At 48.4% G+C, this 18,427-nt stretch overlaps 1 protein-coding gene across 1 annotated transcript; it reads right to left on the reverse strand.

Moving 5' to 3' along the window:
- Nucleotides 1-5,017: 5,017 nt before the first annotated feature.
- Nucleotides 5,018-9,215, reverse strand: LOC307056644 (folate receptor alpha; the record flags this gene model as incomplete). Its single annotated transcript, XM_079709463.1, has 4 exons — nucleotides 5,018-5,304; nucleotides 5,456-5,591; nucleotides 5,791-5,979; nucleotides 9,054-9,215. The coding sequence occupies 4 exons, from the start codon at nucleotides 9,213-9,215 to the stop codon at nucleotides 5,018-5,020; spliced, it is 774 nt and encodes a 257-aa protein (XP_079565589.1).
- Between the last annotated feature and the right edge of the window lie 9,212 nt (nucleotides 9,216-18,427).

Here is an 18,427-nt window from a genome sequence, read left to right on the forward strand (position 1 = left end):
GCTCACAAAGTTGCCTCACCGCCACATTGCCCCCATCTTCTGCAAAACTCCAGCATCTTGCCTGGGCCTCCTGGATGGGGCCCGAACTGGGTGGACTCCAGGCTGACTCTGCCCAGCAGAGCTCGGGGGAAACCTGGGATTATATTCCCACTTAGCTCTCCTCACTTCACACCCTTCCACAATCCATTATCCTGCTACACTGTTTATTCCAGTGTTCATTCATTTGCTAATTCATTCATTCCAGGACCCAATCATCTCTCCATTGATCCCGTCACTCCCTGATCTCCAAGAGCACAGGACAAATCTGTACTCTTGGAAATGCCGGGTGATTCAGGATCAGGCTCCTTTGGGGAAACAAAGTCTAGCAGTTTAGAGCACTGGGTTCCAGATCTGCCTGTCCATGATCCCAGCTCTCACACTCCCCCTGCTGCTTGACCTTGGGAGAAAATAACTCACATTATCTTGAGGCTTAGTTTCCTCACCTGAGGATTAAATGTAGGGGGGAAAGCCCTAAGAGATACTAGCCAGCTGGGCACGGATTGAGGAATCAGTTGGGCATGGGTTGAGGAACGTGTCCCAAGTCACACAGTAGGGACCACCCAAGTCCAGCTCAGGACCCTCAAGTCCAGAGCTCCTTCAGCTTTTGTCCCCTGCTCTTTCCCTGTGCTGAGACTCCCATAGGGGTAACTGACACAGAGTACTGGGGGAGTACTGGGAGGGCTGAGAAAACCCTTTCCCCAGGTCCCGCTGGATCCCACTCAGTCGGTGTTTTTTCTTGCTGTGGCTGCTTTCTAGAGCCAGAGCTCTATTCCCCTCCATGCCACCTACATCACCCTGCAAGCCCCTCCCCCCTCCTAGTCTCAGCTTCAGATCTAGGTCCAGCTCAGACCCCACCACCACCACCAATCACCATCCTCAACACCGCCACCCCTCCCCCCAGGGTCCCAGACTTGAAGCTCTGAGAACTCAGTGCTGTGCTGAAAGGCAAGAGTCCTGGGTTCTGCTAACTTGTAGTTTAACCTTGGGCAGGCCCTGTCTCTGCTTCTGGATTCTCTGCCTTTAGGCAGTGGATCCTCCCAGTTCAAATCCTTTAATACTTGCTGGGAGTGCCCTAGGGTGTGTTGCTCTGAGAGGGGGTGCAGAGTGGCATACCTGGGAGAAGAGGTGGCCCTCGGTCTGGCTCAGGCTTCTGCTCTGCTCTGCTGTCCCCTTGCCTCACTCTAGGGGACAGAAGGGGCTTAGTGGCCTAGGAGACGGGCAGTGGGAATGTGGCCCAGGAGAGGCACTTAGGATAGGGCGAAGGCCACCCAGGAGTTAATTATTGCACGTGGGCTCCAGCAAGGCCTCCATGGAAGGGTGGTGGGTGGGAGGGACTGGATTAATAGTGCAGGCCTGAGGCCAGTCCGCAAGCCCCACTTATTCCATTTTCTCCCCTAAATTCAGGTCTGAGAAAACCTTGCAGCCTGAGTTGCTGGGATCATTTAAAGAAATTTGCTCCACTTCTAACATCCTCATCCTGTTATACCGACAAAGAGAATGAGACCCAGAGAATCAGGACAGAGCTCATTGCAGGGCAAGGGCTGGAGCTCGGGCTTCCCAGCTCCCAGGCAGCTGTAGAGAGTATGGAGCTCCCATATCCCCAATGTATAGAGCCACCAACTCTTCAACCTCAGCAGCCTCAGGCATCGCCCACCTCCAGCTATAAAATCACAGATGCTCAGATTACCAGAGCCTCACTTGTTCCAAGGCCCCAGCTCCCCTCCCTTCCCCCACTCCCCTACCCACTCACACACAAGTCTCTTTTCTCCAGCAGCTAAGAGTCTGCTCTAATGTAGACTCCTCCCACCACTCCTACCCCAGCCAGGGACAGAAGCCTTTCTTTTTTCACCCTCTGAGGCCAGGCTGGTACCACTGGTGGAGAAAGGGAAGAGGGGAGGAGCAAATTTGGGCCGGAGGGAATGTTGAGCTCTGTTTTGTCGAGGTGCCTGTGTGCAACACGGCGGGGAGGTGGTGGTAGAGGTGAAAGCCTGGGGAAGGGTCCAGGTTGGATGTGGGAGCCATCAGCCTATGATGGCAGCAGAAGTTTAAGGAAGATTCGGGCCTCACTATCCTTGGAAAGGCCACAGATCTGAGCCCATGGAGCACGGGGTGGGGCTGGGAGCCAGAGGAGGCAGCTGGATCACTGGAGGTGAATCAGCCAAGAAGGAAAGCCCTAAAGAGCCTGCAAAGAAATTGACTCCAGTGGGGGGGGGTTGGAGAAATCAACTCCCAGGAGACCCCCAGCTTGTGCCCTGCTTTCCCTCTCCCTCGGAGTGAGCCATACTTGACTCCTATGATAACCTGGGAGGGTTAAGCCCTCTGAAGACCTGAGCAGGTAGAGGGCTGCTAAAACCCCCAGACCTCCCTCCAGGCTTTACCAGCCCAGCTCAGCCTTCTCCTAATTGGAGCATGCCCAGGTGTCTAGGAATGCCCAAAAACATTCATTCCTCTAGATGCTCTTCTAGATGGGACTTGCCCCTGTCCCCCATCCTCCACCCCTGCGCCAGGAACTCATCATAAACTGGGCTTTATAGTTCCCCCACTGCAGGAGTGATGTTTGGCCTCCGAGACCTCAGGGGTTCAGAAGAAGTGACCAGCAAATGGGAAGTGAGTTGGAGGTGGAGTTCTAATCCGTGAGGAGTCCCTGCCCTTGTTGAGCCTCATGCCGGGCTCTGAATCTGAAGCCTCAGTGCTCAGGCCACCTGGGCAACAGGGAGGGATACAGTCAAGCATCCACTGTGGAGCCGATCCCGAGAGTATCTGCCCGGACTGGAAGCTTAATACCAGCCAAGTTAGCCATTGGCATCCTTGTGGACCCCGATCTGAAGGCTGCCCTGTGACTTGACAAAGATGAAAGGAAGGTCTTTGGCCCTGCGTGGATGGGGGCTCTGGGCTGCAGGGAGTAGGGATGGGAGAAACTGGGGTTTTTCCTGAGTGCCAGCCCATGGCATATGCAGTCGCTTATCACCCATCCTCACAGCTGCGAAAACTGCGGTTCCCAGGCAGCAAAGAGGGGCTAGAGCTGAGTCTGATTCCAAGCCTGGCTTCTTTCACAAAGAAAGGAGAGAGCACCGTGAGGGCATCAGAGTCTTGAGGGTTGCAGATCCAGTGTTTCTTCTCTGGCCTCATTTCCTGCCCTTGCCCTCTTTTTTTTGTGTGTGTGTGTTACGTGGGCCTCTCACTGTCGTGGCCTCTCCCGTTGCGGAGCACAGGCTCCGGACGCGCAGGCTCAGCGGCCATGGCTCACGGGCCCAGCCGCTCCGCGGCATGCGGGATCTTCCCGGACCGGGGCACGAACCCGCGTTCCCTGCATCGGCAGGCGGACTCTCAACCACTGCGCCCCCAGGGAAGCCCCCTGCCCTTGCCCTCTTAACTTCTGTCTTAGCCACCTAGAAATTCTGCTGTGCTTCTCTCACCTCCGAGCCTTTGCACTTCCTGAACCCTCTCCATGGAATGCCATTCCTCCACCTAGTCGGCTTGGCAAACATTATGCTTTGGAAGCCTTCCCTAACCTTTCTGGGCTTCCACGGAACTACGCCACACTCTGTGCTCCCCTGGAGCAAACCCTCAGCTCACTGTTCTAAGAGTTACTGGTTCTCACATCTGTCTGCCCCCACCAGACAGTGCAAGGGACTCAATTCCCTTCCTGTCGGCCGACACCGGCAGATTGGGTGTTCAGAAGGCATCTACTGACTGACAGAATGAGTGCATGGATCCCTAAGCACCTCCTCTGTGCTAGACACCGACCCAGGCCCAGAGGATCTGGCACAAAATGTCATAGACATGGCCCCTGCTTTCAGGTGTGTGTGTTTTGTTAGGGAAAAGTCAGACAGTAAACACAGTGGATGGATATCTGTACAAGAGGACTTCTTTTGGTTGAGTGGTCAGAAGTCATTTTAGTGGGGAATTAATTGTAGGTTGAAATCTAAGTGGCTACGAGGAGCCAGCCTGCAGAGTATAAAAGAGCATTCCAGGAACCCAGAGAGGGAATATTTGGAGTAAAAGAACCTCCCTCTCTCAAATATCCATTAGTAGGTGACTGAGTTAAATGTGATCCATACACAGAACGGAATATTGCCCAGCAATGGAAAAGAATGAATTAGATCTTTGTAGATCAATATGGAAAGACCTCAGAAACTGTGTTCTCATGGTAAGAAACATGGCAAGTGAAAACTCCACTGAGATGCCCTTTATCCCACCTATCAGTTTAGCAGAAAATCAGCTTAGCAGAAAATTCAAAGTTTAACGCTATACTGTGTTGACCAGATTGTGGGGAAACAAGGCTAGTGGGGGCCACAATGATATAACCCCTGTAAAATTGTAACTATCAAAATTATAAATCCAAATACTCCTTGACCCAGCAATCCCTCTTCTGGAATTCAATGCTATAGCATTCTACTATGTGCATGATTTTTCACTGTAGAATTGTCATTTTTAAAAAATGGAGACAATGCAAGTGTTCATCATGGGGATCTGCCCACTAATATAGCCATCCCAGCCCACGTCTAGTAAGGGAAGGAAAGGGAAAGAAACTTTCAGAAGCCTGGTAACTCATCTACCAATCTCTCCCCAGCTTCCCTCCACCAATTCCCTTGTTCCCTTGTGGTACAGGAGGAGGCATGAGGGGGAAGGCTGGTGCAGAAGTAAGAGCCCGAGGCTAAGGGATCAACTTCCACCCCCTACTTGCTGCTGAACTTCAAGTTAGTCCCAGTCCCTCTTTGGGCCTCTCAAGAGGAATGATGAAGCAATGAGGCATGCCCCCACCCCCAACCCACTCATCCCCAAATTATTTATAAGGCACAGGACACACATAGATATATCTATTAGAATAGGCTGTCAGAGGATCCCTGTAGGACCTTGGATCAGGAACCAATGACCAGGGTATTGTGAGTCCTCCTCATCTGAGAGAGTGGAGCTGGGCTGAGCTGAGGTTGGGTGCAGGCAAGGAAGGTATCCAGGTGTCAGCAGTGGAAACAGCTTAGCCAAGGAACCAGCGTTGCAGTATCTGGGTCAGGTTGAGCAGGAGAGGTCCAATCCCCTGCGGCATGGCCCCAGAATTTGTGGTCTCAGCATAGAACCTCGCCACCTCCTCGTTAGGGTTGCCCTGGGCCGGGTCGAACCACATCTGGATGCAGCGGCCGCTGCCCCGGCCATAGTTGCTGACTTTGTAGGAGTGACTCCAGATTTCATCGCACAGAGCAGCAGGCGTGGGGAAGTAGAAGTCAAAGCGGTGGCAGGCAGCTCTCACTGGGCACTGGTTATACCCTGTGGGGAGGATGGAAGACTTGTAGCCACTGGGTCCAGAACCATCTCTTGTTCCACCAGCCCCACAGCCTCAAGTCTCCATATACTCGTTCCACACACACCCTCCATCTCCAAACCCCTCCCTCCCCCCCGCCCCTGCCCAGTCCCTCACCTGAGGTCCAGTTCCAGCCCTTATGCCAGTTGCTCTTGCAGGTGTAGGAGGTGCGGCAGTCTTCCCACCAGACCTGACAGTCCTCTTTGCACAGGGGCACGTTCAGGACCCGCTCTTTGCGCCAGCTCTGGTTCACCTGGGGGGAGCGGGGGGAGGGAGGGCTCCAGTCAGCCAGGGATCTCAGCTGCTACAGCCTTGGTGGGGTCCAGGGCTGGGGGAGGGGGCGGTGCCTCTTCCGCCCTCAGTCCAGAATTCCTGGACCACGCCCTCCCTGCAAGTGGCCGGTGGGCCCTGCCCTCTGCTGAGGTTCATGTCTGTGGGGATGGTGCCCGTACCTTCTGGATCCAGGGCCCCAAGTTAGGTGAGCACTCGTAGAGGCAGGTGTCCTGAATGAAGTGGCGCTTGCAGACGGGCTCCATCTTGCCACAGTGATCCCAGTTGAATCTGTACAGGTAGGAAATATCCTTATGGGCTTCTTGGCTGGTGTTGACAGAGCAGCAGGCGTTCTTCTTCCAGGGACTGCACTGGGAGGGGAAGACACGGGACTAAGTCCTTGACCCACCATGGCCATCTCCTTCACATTCTGGTTCCTCTGACTTGGGTAGGTCACCCAGAGGAACCCTCGCTAGGGAGGCTGCCTCTAAGCCTGGCCTTGAGGAGCCCTCTTTGTGGGGTAGAGGCAATAATAGTATTGACTTTTTTTTTTTTTTTTTTTTTTTTTTTGCGGTACGCGGGCCTCTCACTGTTGTGGCCTCTCCCGTTGCGGAACACAGGCTCCGGACGCGCAGGCTCAGCGGCCATGGCTCACGGGCCCAGCCGCTCCGCGGCATGTGGGCTCTTCCCAGACCGGGGCACGAACCTGTGTCCCCTGCATCGGCAGATGGACTCTCAACCACTGCGCCACCAGGGAAGCCCAATAGTATTGACTTTTAACAGAAAGTAACACAGGGGATGTGGGAGACCTGGAGAACCATCGTCTGGGGGAGCAGTTATTATTTGTACATGTCTAAGCGGTTTACAAAGTTATTTCACATTATCTGGGATGTTTAGATGACTCATTTTGCACTGAGACAGTATGAACTGAGTGCAGGCAGTGTGCTGGGTGCTGCGAATACTGTAATGAACAAAATAGATCAAATCTCTGCCCTCCTTGCGCTATGGTTTTAGTTAGGGCTGGGGAGGGGGGAGACAGAGAACACTGGGGGCACTGAAAATGGCAGACGCAAAGTCCCTGAGGCTTTTGCACTTTAACTTCTCAATCACCCAGTTATTGAGTAAAAGGTCGTTACTCCGACTTTTACAGAGCTTAAGTAAGCTGCACCCCTTGTGGATGGTAAGGTTAGGGTTTTACCTCAGGACAGAGAGGAGAGGGAGGAGCCTGGTCGCGGGTTGCGGTGAGGGGTGGAGGGGAAGGGGGCCAGTCTGGCTCTCTCAGGGTCTGGAACCCCAGGTGAGGGGACTCCTGGTAGGTCTTAAAAGCAGCGGGGCACAGAGGGGCAATGACCACATATAGGCCTGAACTTGGGCCTGACTAAACATGGGAGGCAATCCTAGAAAGGTGAATTCAAGGCAGGTAAGATGGTAGAAGTGGTAGAGATTTCTCTTTAGAAATTGCTGTAGGCTGGGAGTCAAGAGCTGAGCAATCACGAGCCAGTTGCTTAAAATGTCTGAGATGAACTCTAGCATCCAGGCTCAAGTGAGAAGGGAGATGTGACAGGTCTGGACACTCAGGAGAAACTAAGGAAAATCCCTGAGGGTGGATCCAAACCAACCCCTCTCCAATAACCCAGCCCACGCCCGGGGCTGCTGCCGCAGAACCTGCTTCCAGGCCTCCCCAGCTTCGTGCATGCAATTCCTTAGGTGCCCAACTCTTGGTCGCCCTGCAAGACCCCATGCACCTCATCCCCGACCTGCCAGCCAGGGTCAGTGGTTTCTGCCTCCAAAAGAGTTAGTTAATATAATGAAAAGCGGGGAATTCCCTGGCGGTCCAGTGGTTAGGACTCTGCGCTTTCACTGCCAAGGACATGGGTTCAATCCCTGGTCGGGGAACTAAGATCCTGTAAGCTGCGCTACACGGCCAATAAATAAATTAATTGACTAGATTAAATATAATGAAAAGCACTTCCTGGCCTATGCTAGAGACTCAGCAAAACCCGCCACTCCCATATAGCCTGCATCCCTCAGAATTAAAATCACCTGACTCCCTCCAAGGTCTGTGTCTGCATCATTTCTTGGCAAAGAGGAAGTTCTGCTTAGCAACCTTTAGAACTTAAAAAGTTTTGGGAATTCCCTGGCGTTCCAGTGGTTAGGACCCTGCGCTTTCACTACCGAGGGCCCAGGTTTGATCGCTGGTCAGGGAACTAAGATCCTACAAGCCGCATGGTATGGCAAAAAAAAAAAAAAAAAAAAAAAAAAATTCCTAAAAAGAACTTTAAAAGTTCTAAAAATGCAGTGATGGGTATGGGCTTTCAGTTTGGGAGGATGAAAAAGTTCTGGAGATGGATGGTGGTGATGTTTGTACAACGATGTGAATCTACCTAATGCTACAGAACTGTATGCTTAGAAATGCTTAAACAGCAAATTTTATGTTATGGATATTTTACTACACACGCATGCACACACACACAGAGCAAATGAACTGTTGGAAATGACTCGGAGGTAATGGGCTGCTGGGCTTCCCTCTTTTCACTTGGAGCCCCTGGAAGCAGTCCATGCCAGTCTTTCCCTGGGAACACCCCAGCCCTCCAGCAGTGTGAAGCCTTGTAGGGAGCAGAGCGGGTGACCGGAAGGAATGAGATATCGGCATCTCTCATGAGCCTGGAGTTCAACTTCAAGCTCAGATTCTCTGAGCTGCTTCAGGAGCCTTCCCTATGAAACGGGGACTCAGGCCTCACCTCGCCTACTCTGCGTGCAGCAGTATCCTTGGCTCTGGCCACACTAGACTTGCCACCGCTTGTGCTGTCACCGTCCAACCCGTGTACATGCTGTCCTCTGCTAGGCTGCCTTTTCCTTCTTTGTCTTCCTGGAAAACTCTGGCTCATCCTCCAAGGCCAAGGCCAATGGTCCCTTTGCTTGGAAGTCTTCCCAGCATATCTGATTTGTCACTGTCTCTTCAGGATGTAATGGGGGTGGGGACCTGGCCTGTTTGTAGTTATTTGTCACATCGTGACCATGAGGGACCTGTCTCTTCTACCTTGATTTTGAGTTCCGTGGGCTGGCACATAATGAAGGTTGGGACAGGTTCCACCAGTCCCTCTCCCGGCACCTGCTAATGACTGGCTTCTCAGTTCCCACATGTACCTGTGCCCTCTCTGGGCCTATTTCCTCATTTGTATAAGTAGAGACCACCATCCACCTACCAAGGAGGCCTTTTGGACATATTCACGACAAGGTGTGAGGAAAACACTTGGCCCATAGAGGGTGCTAGATAAATAGTCACCCCAGTATTGTAGTGGCCTCCTGAGAGAGGGTCCACCAGGACCACCTCAGCCCCCCTCCTGCCTCCATCACTTGCCAAAGCTGATCTTCCCATCTCCCTAACTTCTCCCCTTTTTGGGGTCAGCCGTCTCCCCTGCCCCAGACCCCACTCCATCCTCACCTGGTCATGTAGCTTGTCCTCAGGGCCTGGCTTTGTCTTGTGGTGTTTGGCGTTCATGCAGACGTTGAGCAGGTCTGTCCTGGCCTGTGGAGTCCTGGGCTGGGCACCCCATGCAGCAGCCACCAAAGCCAGAAGCAGCAACTGTGTCATCCGCCAGGCCATGTCCACCCACTTCTACCAGAAAGCCACCGTAAGACTCTTGGTCAGATTTCCTGTCTCCCCCGCAAGCCCAGATCTTGGGGCCTCCCCACCCAGCTTACCCCACAGCACAGATGAGCCAAGTGATGAACGGACTGGCGAGACCTGGGCCAGATGGTAGGAATCCACCCCCACCTGAGGACATTTTAACACTAGCTTGCTCTGTGATGTGGAGGGAGCCACCACCCCTCTCTAGACATCCCCTTCCGGATTTTGCCAACCAGTATTTCACCCACAATCAGAGGGTCCTGCATAAGAGGAACCACGGGGCGTGATCTGCTGATGGGGTTGGGGAGTGAGAGGAGGGGCGCCAGACAGGCTCTGCTTCTGCTTCCTCAGCCCATTCCCACTAGCCCAAAGCAGTCTAGGTTTAGGCGCCCAGAGATTGCCCGTGGGGCAGACAGGAAAGCTGACCCGGGGCCAGATGAAGGCCACTGAGCCATTCAGTTCTTGCTTCAGGTCCTGGACCATGTGCCAGGGGAGCCGGGAGTAGGGGCAGGGCTATGTGGAAAGCCAGTGAGACTGCAGGCGCAGAGAGCTAAATAAACCCCAGGTCATTACACCGCGGCAACCCTCTCCAACCCCCACGGACGGGTCTTGGGAAGTTCCCCGGGCAGAGTCAGGCCTAGACCTGGGGGAAGGCCAAGAGGTAAGGGGAGTGTGTAGGAGAAGCTGAGCCCGAGTAGTGGGTGGTGGGGCACCAGAGGAAAAGTCTGAGAGAAACCAGCCTCCCAGGGTACCGGGGAGCTCCCACCTTGCCTCTCCCCTCCTGCCTTTCCTCCCCGTCCTGCCCTTACCTCTGCCCTCAGTCCACCTGGGATGGTAGAGTGTCTCCCCACCTCCCCACACTTTTTTATAAGCCCGTCCTGACTGCTTGATCAGCCGCTCTGTCAAGGAAGGCTGGAGGCTTTGTCTAGAAAACAGCTTAATGGTCTTTCAGTTAGGGGCCAGTTAAACAAATTATGGTACATACACGCAATGAGATTTAACCTGGTGAAAAAGAATAAGAAAGCTCTTGATGTACAAATATGGAAAAATTTCCAAGTATATTGTTAAGTGAAAGAAGAAAGGTGTATACACTTACGGTCAATTAAACTACAACAAAGGAGTCAAGAGCATACAGTGGAGAAAAGACAGTCTCTTCAATAAGTGGTGCTGGGAAAACTGGACAGTTACATGTAAGAGAATGAAGTTAGAACATTCTCTAACACTATATACAAAAATAAACGCAAAATGGATTAAAGACCTAAATGTAAGACTGGAAACCATAAAATTCCTAGAAGAAAACATAGGCGTAACACTCTGACATAAATCGCAGCAGTATTTTTTTGGATCTGTCTCCTAAAGCAAAGGAAATAAAAGCAAAAATAAACAAATGGGACCTAATTATATTTCAAAGCTTTTGCACAGCAAAGGAAACCATCGGCAAAACGACAAGAAAACCTACTAAGGGAATTCCCTGGCAGTCCAGTGGTTTATGACTTTGCACTTCCATTGCAAGGGGGCATGGGTTCCATCCCTGGTTGGGGAACTAAGATCCCGAAAGCTGTGTGGTGCCACCAGAAAAAAAAAAAAAAAGGCAACCTACTGAATGGGAGAAGAGATTTGCAAATGATATGGCCGATAAGGATTTAATACCCAAAATATATAAATATCTCCTACAACTGGACACCAAAACAAACAACCTGATTTAAAAATGGGCAAAGACCTCAACAGATATTTTTTCAAAGAAAACATGCAGATGGCCAACAGTCACATGAAAAGATGCTCAACATCGTTAATCATCAGGAAAATGCAAATCAGAACCACAATGAGATATCACCTCACACTTGCCAGGTTGGCTATCATCAAAAAGAACACAAATAACAAACGTTGGTGAGGATGTGGTGAAAAGGGAACCCTCATACACTGTTGGTGGGAACGTAAATTGGTGTGGCCACTGTGGAAAACTGTATGGATGTTTCTCAAAAAACTAAAAATAGGTCTTCCCTGGTGGCGCAGTGGTTGAGAGTCCGCCTGCCGATGCAGGGGACATGGGTTCGTGCCCCGGTCCGAGAAGATCCCACATGCCGCGGAGCGGCTGGGTCCGTGAGCCATGGCCGCTGAGCCTGTGCGTCCAGAACCTGTGCTCTGCAACGGGAGAGGCCACAACAGTGAGAGGCCCGCGTACCGCAAACAACAACAACAACAACAACAACAACAAAAAAAAACTAAAAATAGAACTACCATATGACCCAGCAATTCCACTCCTGGATGTACATCCAAAAAAACAGAAACATTAATTTAAAAAGATACATGCACCCCAATGTTCATAGCAACATTGTTTACAATTGCCAAGATATGGAAGCAGCCTTAGCGTTCATCAACAAATGAGTGGGTAAAGAAGATGTGTATGCACACACACACACTGGAATACAACTCAGCCATAAAAAAGAATGAAATTTTGCCATTTGTAACAACATGGATGGACTTGAAGGGTATTATGCTGAGTGAAATAAGTCAGACAGGGAAGGACAAATACTGTATGATATCACTTATATGTGGAATCTAAAAAATACAACAGGGAATTCCCTGGCAGTCCAGTGGTAAGACTCCATGCTTACACTGCAGGGGGCAAGGGTTCGGTCCCTGGTTGGGGAACTAAGATCCAACATCCCACATACCTCAGGGCACAGCCAAAAAAAAATTTTTTTTAATAAAATAAAAAATACAACAAACTAGTGAATATAACAAAAAAGAAACAGACTCACAGATATAGAAAACAAGCTAGTGGTTACCAGTGAGGAGAGAGAAGGGGGGAGGGGCAACATTGGGGTAGGGGCTTAAGAGGTACAAACTTTTATGTGTGAAATAAGCTACAAGGATATATTGTACAGCATAGGAAATATCGCCAATATTTTATAATAGCTATAAATGGAGTATAACCTTTAAAAATTGTGAATCACTGTATTGTACACCTGTAACATATAATATTGTATATCAACTATACTTCAATTAAGAAAAAAAAAGAAAGGTGCAGAAAGGTGACAATAGAATGCAATCTTTTGTGTAAAAAAGGAGGAGGGAGGGCTTCCCTGGTGGCGCAGTGGTTGAGAGCCCGCCTGCCGATTCAGGGGACACGGGTTCGTGCCCCGGTCCGGGAAGATCCCACATGCCACGGAGCGGCTGGGCCCATGAGCTGTGGCCGCTGAGCCTGCGCATCCGGAGCCTGTGCTCCGCAACGGGAGAGGCCACAACAGTGAGAGGCCCACGTACTGCAAAAAAAAAAAAAAAAAAAGGAGGAGGGAGAATATATGTGTTTGCATAAGAAAACTTTGGAGGGAGTTCCCTCATGGCCTAGTGGTTAGGATACCGGGCTTTCACTGCCATGGCCCGAGTTCAGTCCCTGGTTGGGGAACTGAGATCATGCAAGATGCACAGCACAGCCAAAAAAAAAAAAAGAGAAATTCTATGCATTTATACCACACATACGCACATTTTTATGCACAAATGATGGCATACTTTCTATGCTTTCCATTTTTGGATACTTTTACTATACATTTATGCTTTTCACAAAAGAAACAAAAACCTCATGAAATCAAGTTATCCACACTTATACACTAGAGTATTATTGTCACATTTGATAGCATAACCTTCAAGTTATTTCTTTGTGCTTTGTACGGTCTGAAATTCATTCAAATGCTCTCTGTGGCAAAAAATCCTTTCATTAACCATTATAACAAAAAGTTAAGAAGGAAAAGTTCACTTTTGCAAGCTAAAATTGCTTGATTCTCAGTCTTCATTTCTCAAACATTATTGCAGACAATAAAACTGCTACCTCACTTGGGAAGACAAATGGTACTGCTCTTGTTTGTTTGTTTGTTTGTTTTATTATTTTTGGCTGCGTTGGGTCTTCATTGCTGCACACAGGCTTTCTATAGTTGCAACGAGCGGGGGCTACTCTTTGTTGCGGTGTGAGGGCTTCTCATTGCGGTGGCTTCTCTTGTTGTGGAGCAACACGGGCTCTAGGCACACGGGCTTCAGTAGTTGTGGCTCACGGGCTCTAGAACGCACGCAGGCTCAGTAGTTGCGGCACACAGGCTTAGGTGCTCCGCGGCATGTGGGATCTTCCCGGACCAGGGCTTGAACCCGTGTCCCCTGCATTGGCAGGCAGATTCTTAACCACTGCGCCACCAGGGAAGCCCCTTGTTTTTTTTTTAGTAATGTATATTGATATTTTCCCATTATGATTTGGGGAAAACCTCCAAATCCTGTCATCACTTACTCAGATAGTAGAATGCCTCTCCAGGGGGCAGGGTCTGTGGTTTCAGTCTGTTCTCAGTACATGGTCCTGCTACAGGTAAGTCTGAGGTGACAAGGTCAGTGTCCAGTTATGAGGTGCTCACCTTGGCCCATCTGCCTGCCCAGGGCTCCATCAGTGCTGAGTGCTGGACCACAGTCAGCAGTCCCCTGCCCTCCTTCCATTGTACCAGCCTGTGATCTTCAGTGTGTTCCTGGTCTTCGTATCTTCAGTTTCTAAATAGGGACGTGTGTATCTATCTGTCTTCCTTCTCTTAGGAGTAGTTTGAAAGTATTATTTGTGGCCTACTAAACATTAATGTACATAATCACACTAGTAGTCATATACTGAGAACTACTTTATACCAATTAGAATAAAAGATGCTTTACTTACACTGTTGTGTCTTGTAATCCTCACAACACCCTGCAAAGTTGACATTATTCCCAACATAAGGATGAGGAAATTGAGGCTCTGGGAACTAGCTGAATTCCCAAACAGCTAGAAAGTAGAGGAGTCAGGATTCAACCCAAGTGGGTTTAATTGCAAAGCCCATGCGGTTTCACTGTAATACCATCTCCAGATCAAACGTTTTATTTTCCTACCCTACCTACAGGAAATTTAGCTGAGAAACCACAGCCTTTGTTTACTTTTTAGAACAATGTTTAGAGCCTGTCTCTCTCTTGGTTTTTTTTTTTTTTTTGGCCGCACCATGAGCGGCATGCGGGATCTTTGTTCCCTGACCAGGGATCGAACCCAGGCCCCTGCAGTGGAAGCGCAGAGTCTTAACCACTGGGCCACCAGGGAAGTCCCTGTTCTGCAACTTTTTATCTCTATATGAAGGGAAAAGTGTTATACCTTTAAAGGTCAGAGCCTCCAGAATGAGCTATCATGTATATTTCAGGCCATAGGCAACGTTCTTTACAAAGATGCAGAGCCAGCATGAGTAAGCATGGGCAATAGAGCACAAGGGTTCGAGCTAAAGGAAGAGATCCGACATGTAGTCAGGTTTGTTCTTGTCTGTTATAAGAACTGTGAGAAATAAATTTTGGTTGTTTAAGCCCCCCAATCTATGGTATTCTGTTACAGCAACCCAAATTGACCAAGACAGGGACTGGCAGCTTCTACTTCCTGTATTTTGGAATACTAGCTCTTAGATCCCAGAGACACCAGGTAAGAAGACTGACTACCCTGCAGGAGAGGCCACATTGAGAAGCCCAGGGACTACACAGAGAGGAGGGGGCCGCAGTTGAGGCCTGCCTTCCAGCAATTCTTGCCCAAGTGCAAGCACATGAATAAAATCATCTTGGATGCCCAGGACCAGCTCAGATACAAGCTGAATACCACCAGGTGACCCCAGTCACTGCAACATGGAGCAGAAGGATTATCCTGCTGAGTCCTACACAAATTCCTGACTCACAGAATCTTGAAATATTATAAAATAGCTATTATTTTCTTTCTTTCTTTCTTTTTTTTTTTTGCGGTACACGGGCCTCTCACTGCTGTGGCCTCTCCTGTTGCAGAGCACAGTCTCCGGACGCGCAGGCTCAGTGGCCATGGCTGACGGGCCCAGCCACTCCGCGGCATGTGGGATCTTCCCGGACCGGGGCACGAACCCGTGTCCCCTGCATCGGCAGGCGGACTCTCAACCACTGCGCCACCAGGGAAGCCCTAAAACAGCTATTATTCTAAACCACTAAGCGTATTTTTTTTAATCTTTATATTTTATAATAATCTTTGACTTACAGAAAAATTGCAGAAGTAGTACTGTTCCCGTATACTTTTCATCCAGTTTCCCCAAATGTTAAGATATAACCAGAGTACAATCATAAGAAATGAGGAAATTGGCTTTGATTCAATTCTATTAATTCATTTATAAACTTCATTTCATCTTTGCCAGTTTTTGCACCAATGTCCCTTCTCTGGTCCAGGATCCAATCAATCTATGAATCCAGATTGCATTTAATTGTCCTGTCTCTTTATTCTCCTCCAATCTATGACAGTTCCTCAAACTGTCTTTGTCTTTTATGACTGACACTTTTGAAGAGTACTGGTCAGTTATCTTATAGAATGTCCCTCACTTTAGGTTTGTCTGATATTTTCTCATAGTTAGGTAGAGATTATGTATTTTTGGCAAGAAAATCAGAGGAGTAATGTCCTTTTCTCACTGCATCATATCAAGGGATACATGATGTTGTACAGGATGCTAGTAATCATTTGGTTAAGGTGGTTTTTCTACCATATAGTTATTAGTTTCCCTTTGTGAGTAATCAGTATTTGGTGGGAAGAGACTTTGACACAATGTAAATATCTTCATCATACTTTAATTCACTTATTTTAACATCCAGTTTTGCCTGCAACAATAAACCACATAGTTATGAGATGGTTTGTTATGCAGCAATAGATAACTGGTAACACTGAGATAGTACTGCCTTTTTTAGTGTCTCAAATAATTTGGCTTATAACCCTAATACAGTCACATAGCAGTTATTCTTTTTTTTTTTTTTTTTTGCCACACTGTGGGGCTTGCGAGGTCTTAGCTCCCTGCCCAGGGATTGAACCCATGCCCCGTGCAGTGGAATTGCAGAGTCCTAACCACTGGACCACCAGGGAATTCCCCAGTTATTCTTACGAAAATAAGATTCTGAGGAAAACCAGATTATCATACTAATCTTTAAATCCAGCCAGTTACAAATCTTAGTAGTTATGAAATTCACATTTCTATTTATCCTCTTTGAATATTCTGCACAATGCTTTTAAGACAGTGGACTGAAGAATTATTCAAGAAATCAGCACTGCCTCAATTACTTTATGATTTGTCCTTGTGAGGTAGTGAACAGATTTCATAGATAATACTGGCTCCTCAGGGCTTCCTCAATCCTGACAATGTTTCTGAGCAAATATTTCTATGGAGGCTGATCACAGATCTGGGGTCTTCCCCCCCACCACCACCATAAATATTCCAGCAACCAAAGTCATGTTATTCCCATCTCTGTACTTTTACAAATAGTGTTAAGACCTACCCCACCCCACCCACAAGGTCCAAAGAGAGGGTGGTGTGTCCTCAACCAGTGAGCCTGTAGAATCATATCTTCTTTGAAATTCACACCCTCCAATCCCAGCTTCCATGATCATGGCCAAGGCCAGGTCTGACTGATTTGCCAGTGGTGCTAAATACTCTACTATAGTCCCTGGTGAATGCCAAGACCAACCTTCATCCAATTCTCCTGAATGTCTTTAATCAATGTCCTTGGTTCTCAGCAGCCCCTGGATGAAAGGTACAGTGATTTGTGACACCTAAAACCATGGCTATTGTTTTTTTACCTTTTGCTTTGACCTGGAGCCCACATTATGCATGACTGCTCTCAAAGGCTTTCTATCGCAGATGATCAAAGATTATGACAGGAACAGAGAATGCCTTTTCATCACATCCAAGAACAGATGGTCAGCCCTGAGTCCAGCATCTAGGTGTACTCAGCCCCTAGGGAGACCAGGCTACTGTGGAGAGTGGATGGGCCAATCTTGCAACAGGATACCATGGCGCCAATCCCTAGAAGTAAGGTTACCCCCAATTCCCTTGCACTCTGCTTTGTTCATTTAACAGGATGTGCTACAGATGGTTCCTTGTCAGTGTATATAGAGCTATGTGATTCTATTAACGTAAATAACTTTATTGACTTTAAGTGGCTTCTACTACTTCAGTCAGTGCTGTAGTGAGTGTCCTTGCATATCTATCCATCCTTGTATGTAAGAATCTATGTAGAGGAGTGGGAATTCAAAATGGTGCAGCTACTGTGAAAACAGTATGGTGGTTCCTTAAAAAATTAAATATAGTACCATATGATCCAGCAATTCTATTTCTGGGCATATACCCGAAAGAACTGAAGGCAGGAACTCAAATAGATATTTGTATACTCATTTTCATGGCAGCACTATTCCACAATAGCCAAGAGGTGGAAGCAACCCAAGGGTCCATCAACAGATGAATAGATAAACGAAATGTGGTCTATACACACAATGGAATTAAAAAATGGAATTCAGCCTTAAAAAGGAAGAAAATTCTGACACATGCTACAACATGGAAGAAACTTGAAGACATTATGCTAAGTGAAATAAGCCAGTCGTAAAAGGACACATATCGTATGGCTCCACTTATATGAGGTACCTGGAGTAGTCAGATTCATAGAGACCGGAAGTAGAATGGTGGTTGGCAGAAGGCTGGGGAGAGGGGAGTGGGTATGGAGTTTCAGTTTGAGAAGATGAAAAGGTTCTGTAGATGGATGGGAGTGGTTGTTTCACAGAAATATGAATGTACTTAATGCAGCTGAACTGTACACATGAATATGGCTGAAATGGTAAATTTTTTGTTATGTATATTTTACCACAATTTACAAATTTCTTTAAATTCTATAAAACAATGAAGAAAAAAAAAGAACCTACCTAGAGGATAAATTCCTAGATATGGAATTGTTGGGACAAAAGGTACATACATTCTTTACTTTGAGAGATATTATCACATTGCCCTCCGGTGTGCACTCATACCAGTAAGAGTGACTATCTCCACAAAATCTCATCAATTCGAGGAATTATCAAATTATTTGATCATTGCAGAGTTTAAGCTGGGGAGTGAATTCAGTTGGCAGTTTTGAAATATCCCCTTGGCTGGTGTGTGCAGAAGGGGTGAGCCAGGTGGACTAGTTAAGGAGCTGCTTCAGGAGTCCGGGGCTGGGGTGATGGTGCCTCGGACCAGCAGGGTGGCAGTGGGGATTTACTCAACAAATCAGTTCAAGTGACTACTATGTGCTGGGCTGTTCTAGGTGTCTGGGCTACAACGGTGAACCAGACAAAATCCCTACTCTCATGAAGCTGACATTCTAATAGGAGGAGAGGAGGGGAGAGA

The sequence above is a fragment of the Hyperoodon ampullatus genome, assembly GCF_949752795.1.
Source record: "Hyperoodon ampullatus genome assembly, chromosome: 7".
NCBI classification, from domain to species: domain Eukaryota; kingdom Metazoa; phylum Chordata; class Mammalia; order Artiodactyla; family Ziphiidae; genus Hyperoodon; species Hyperoodon ampullatus.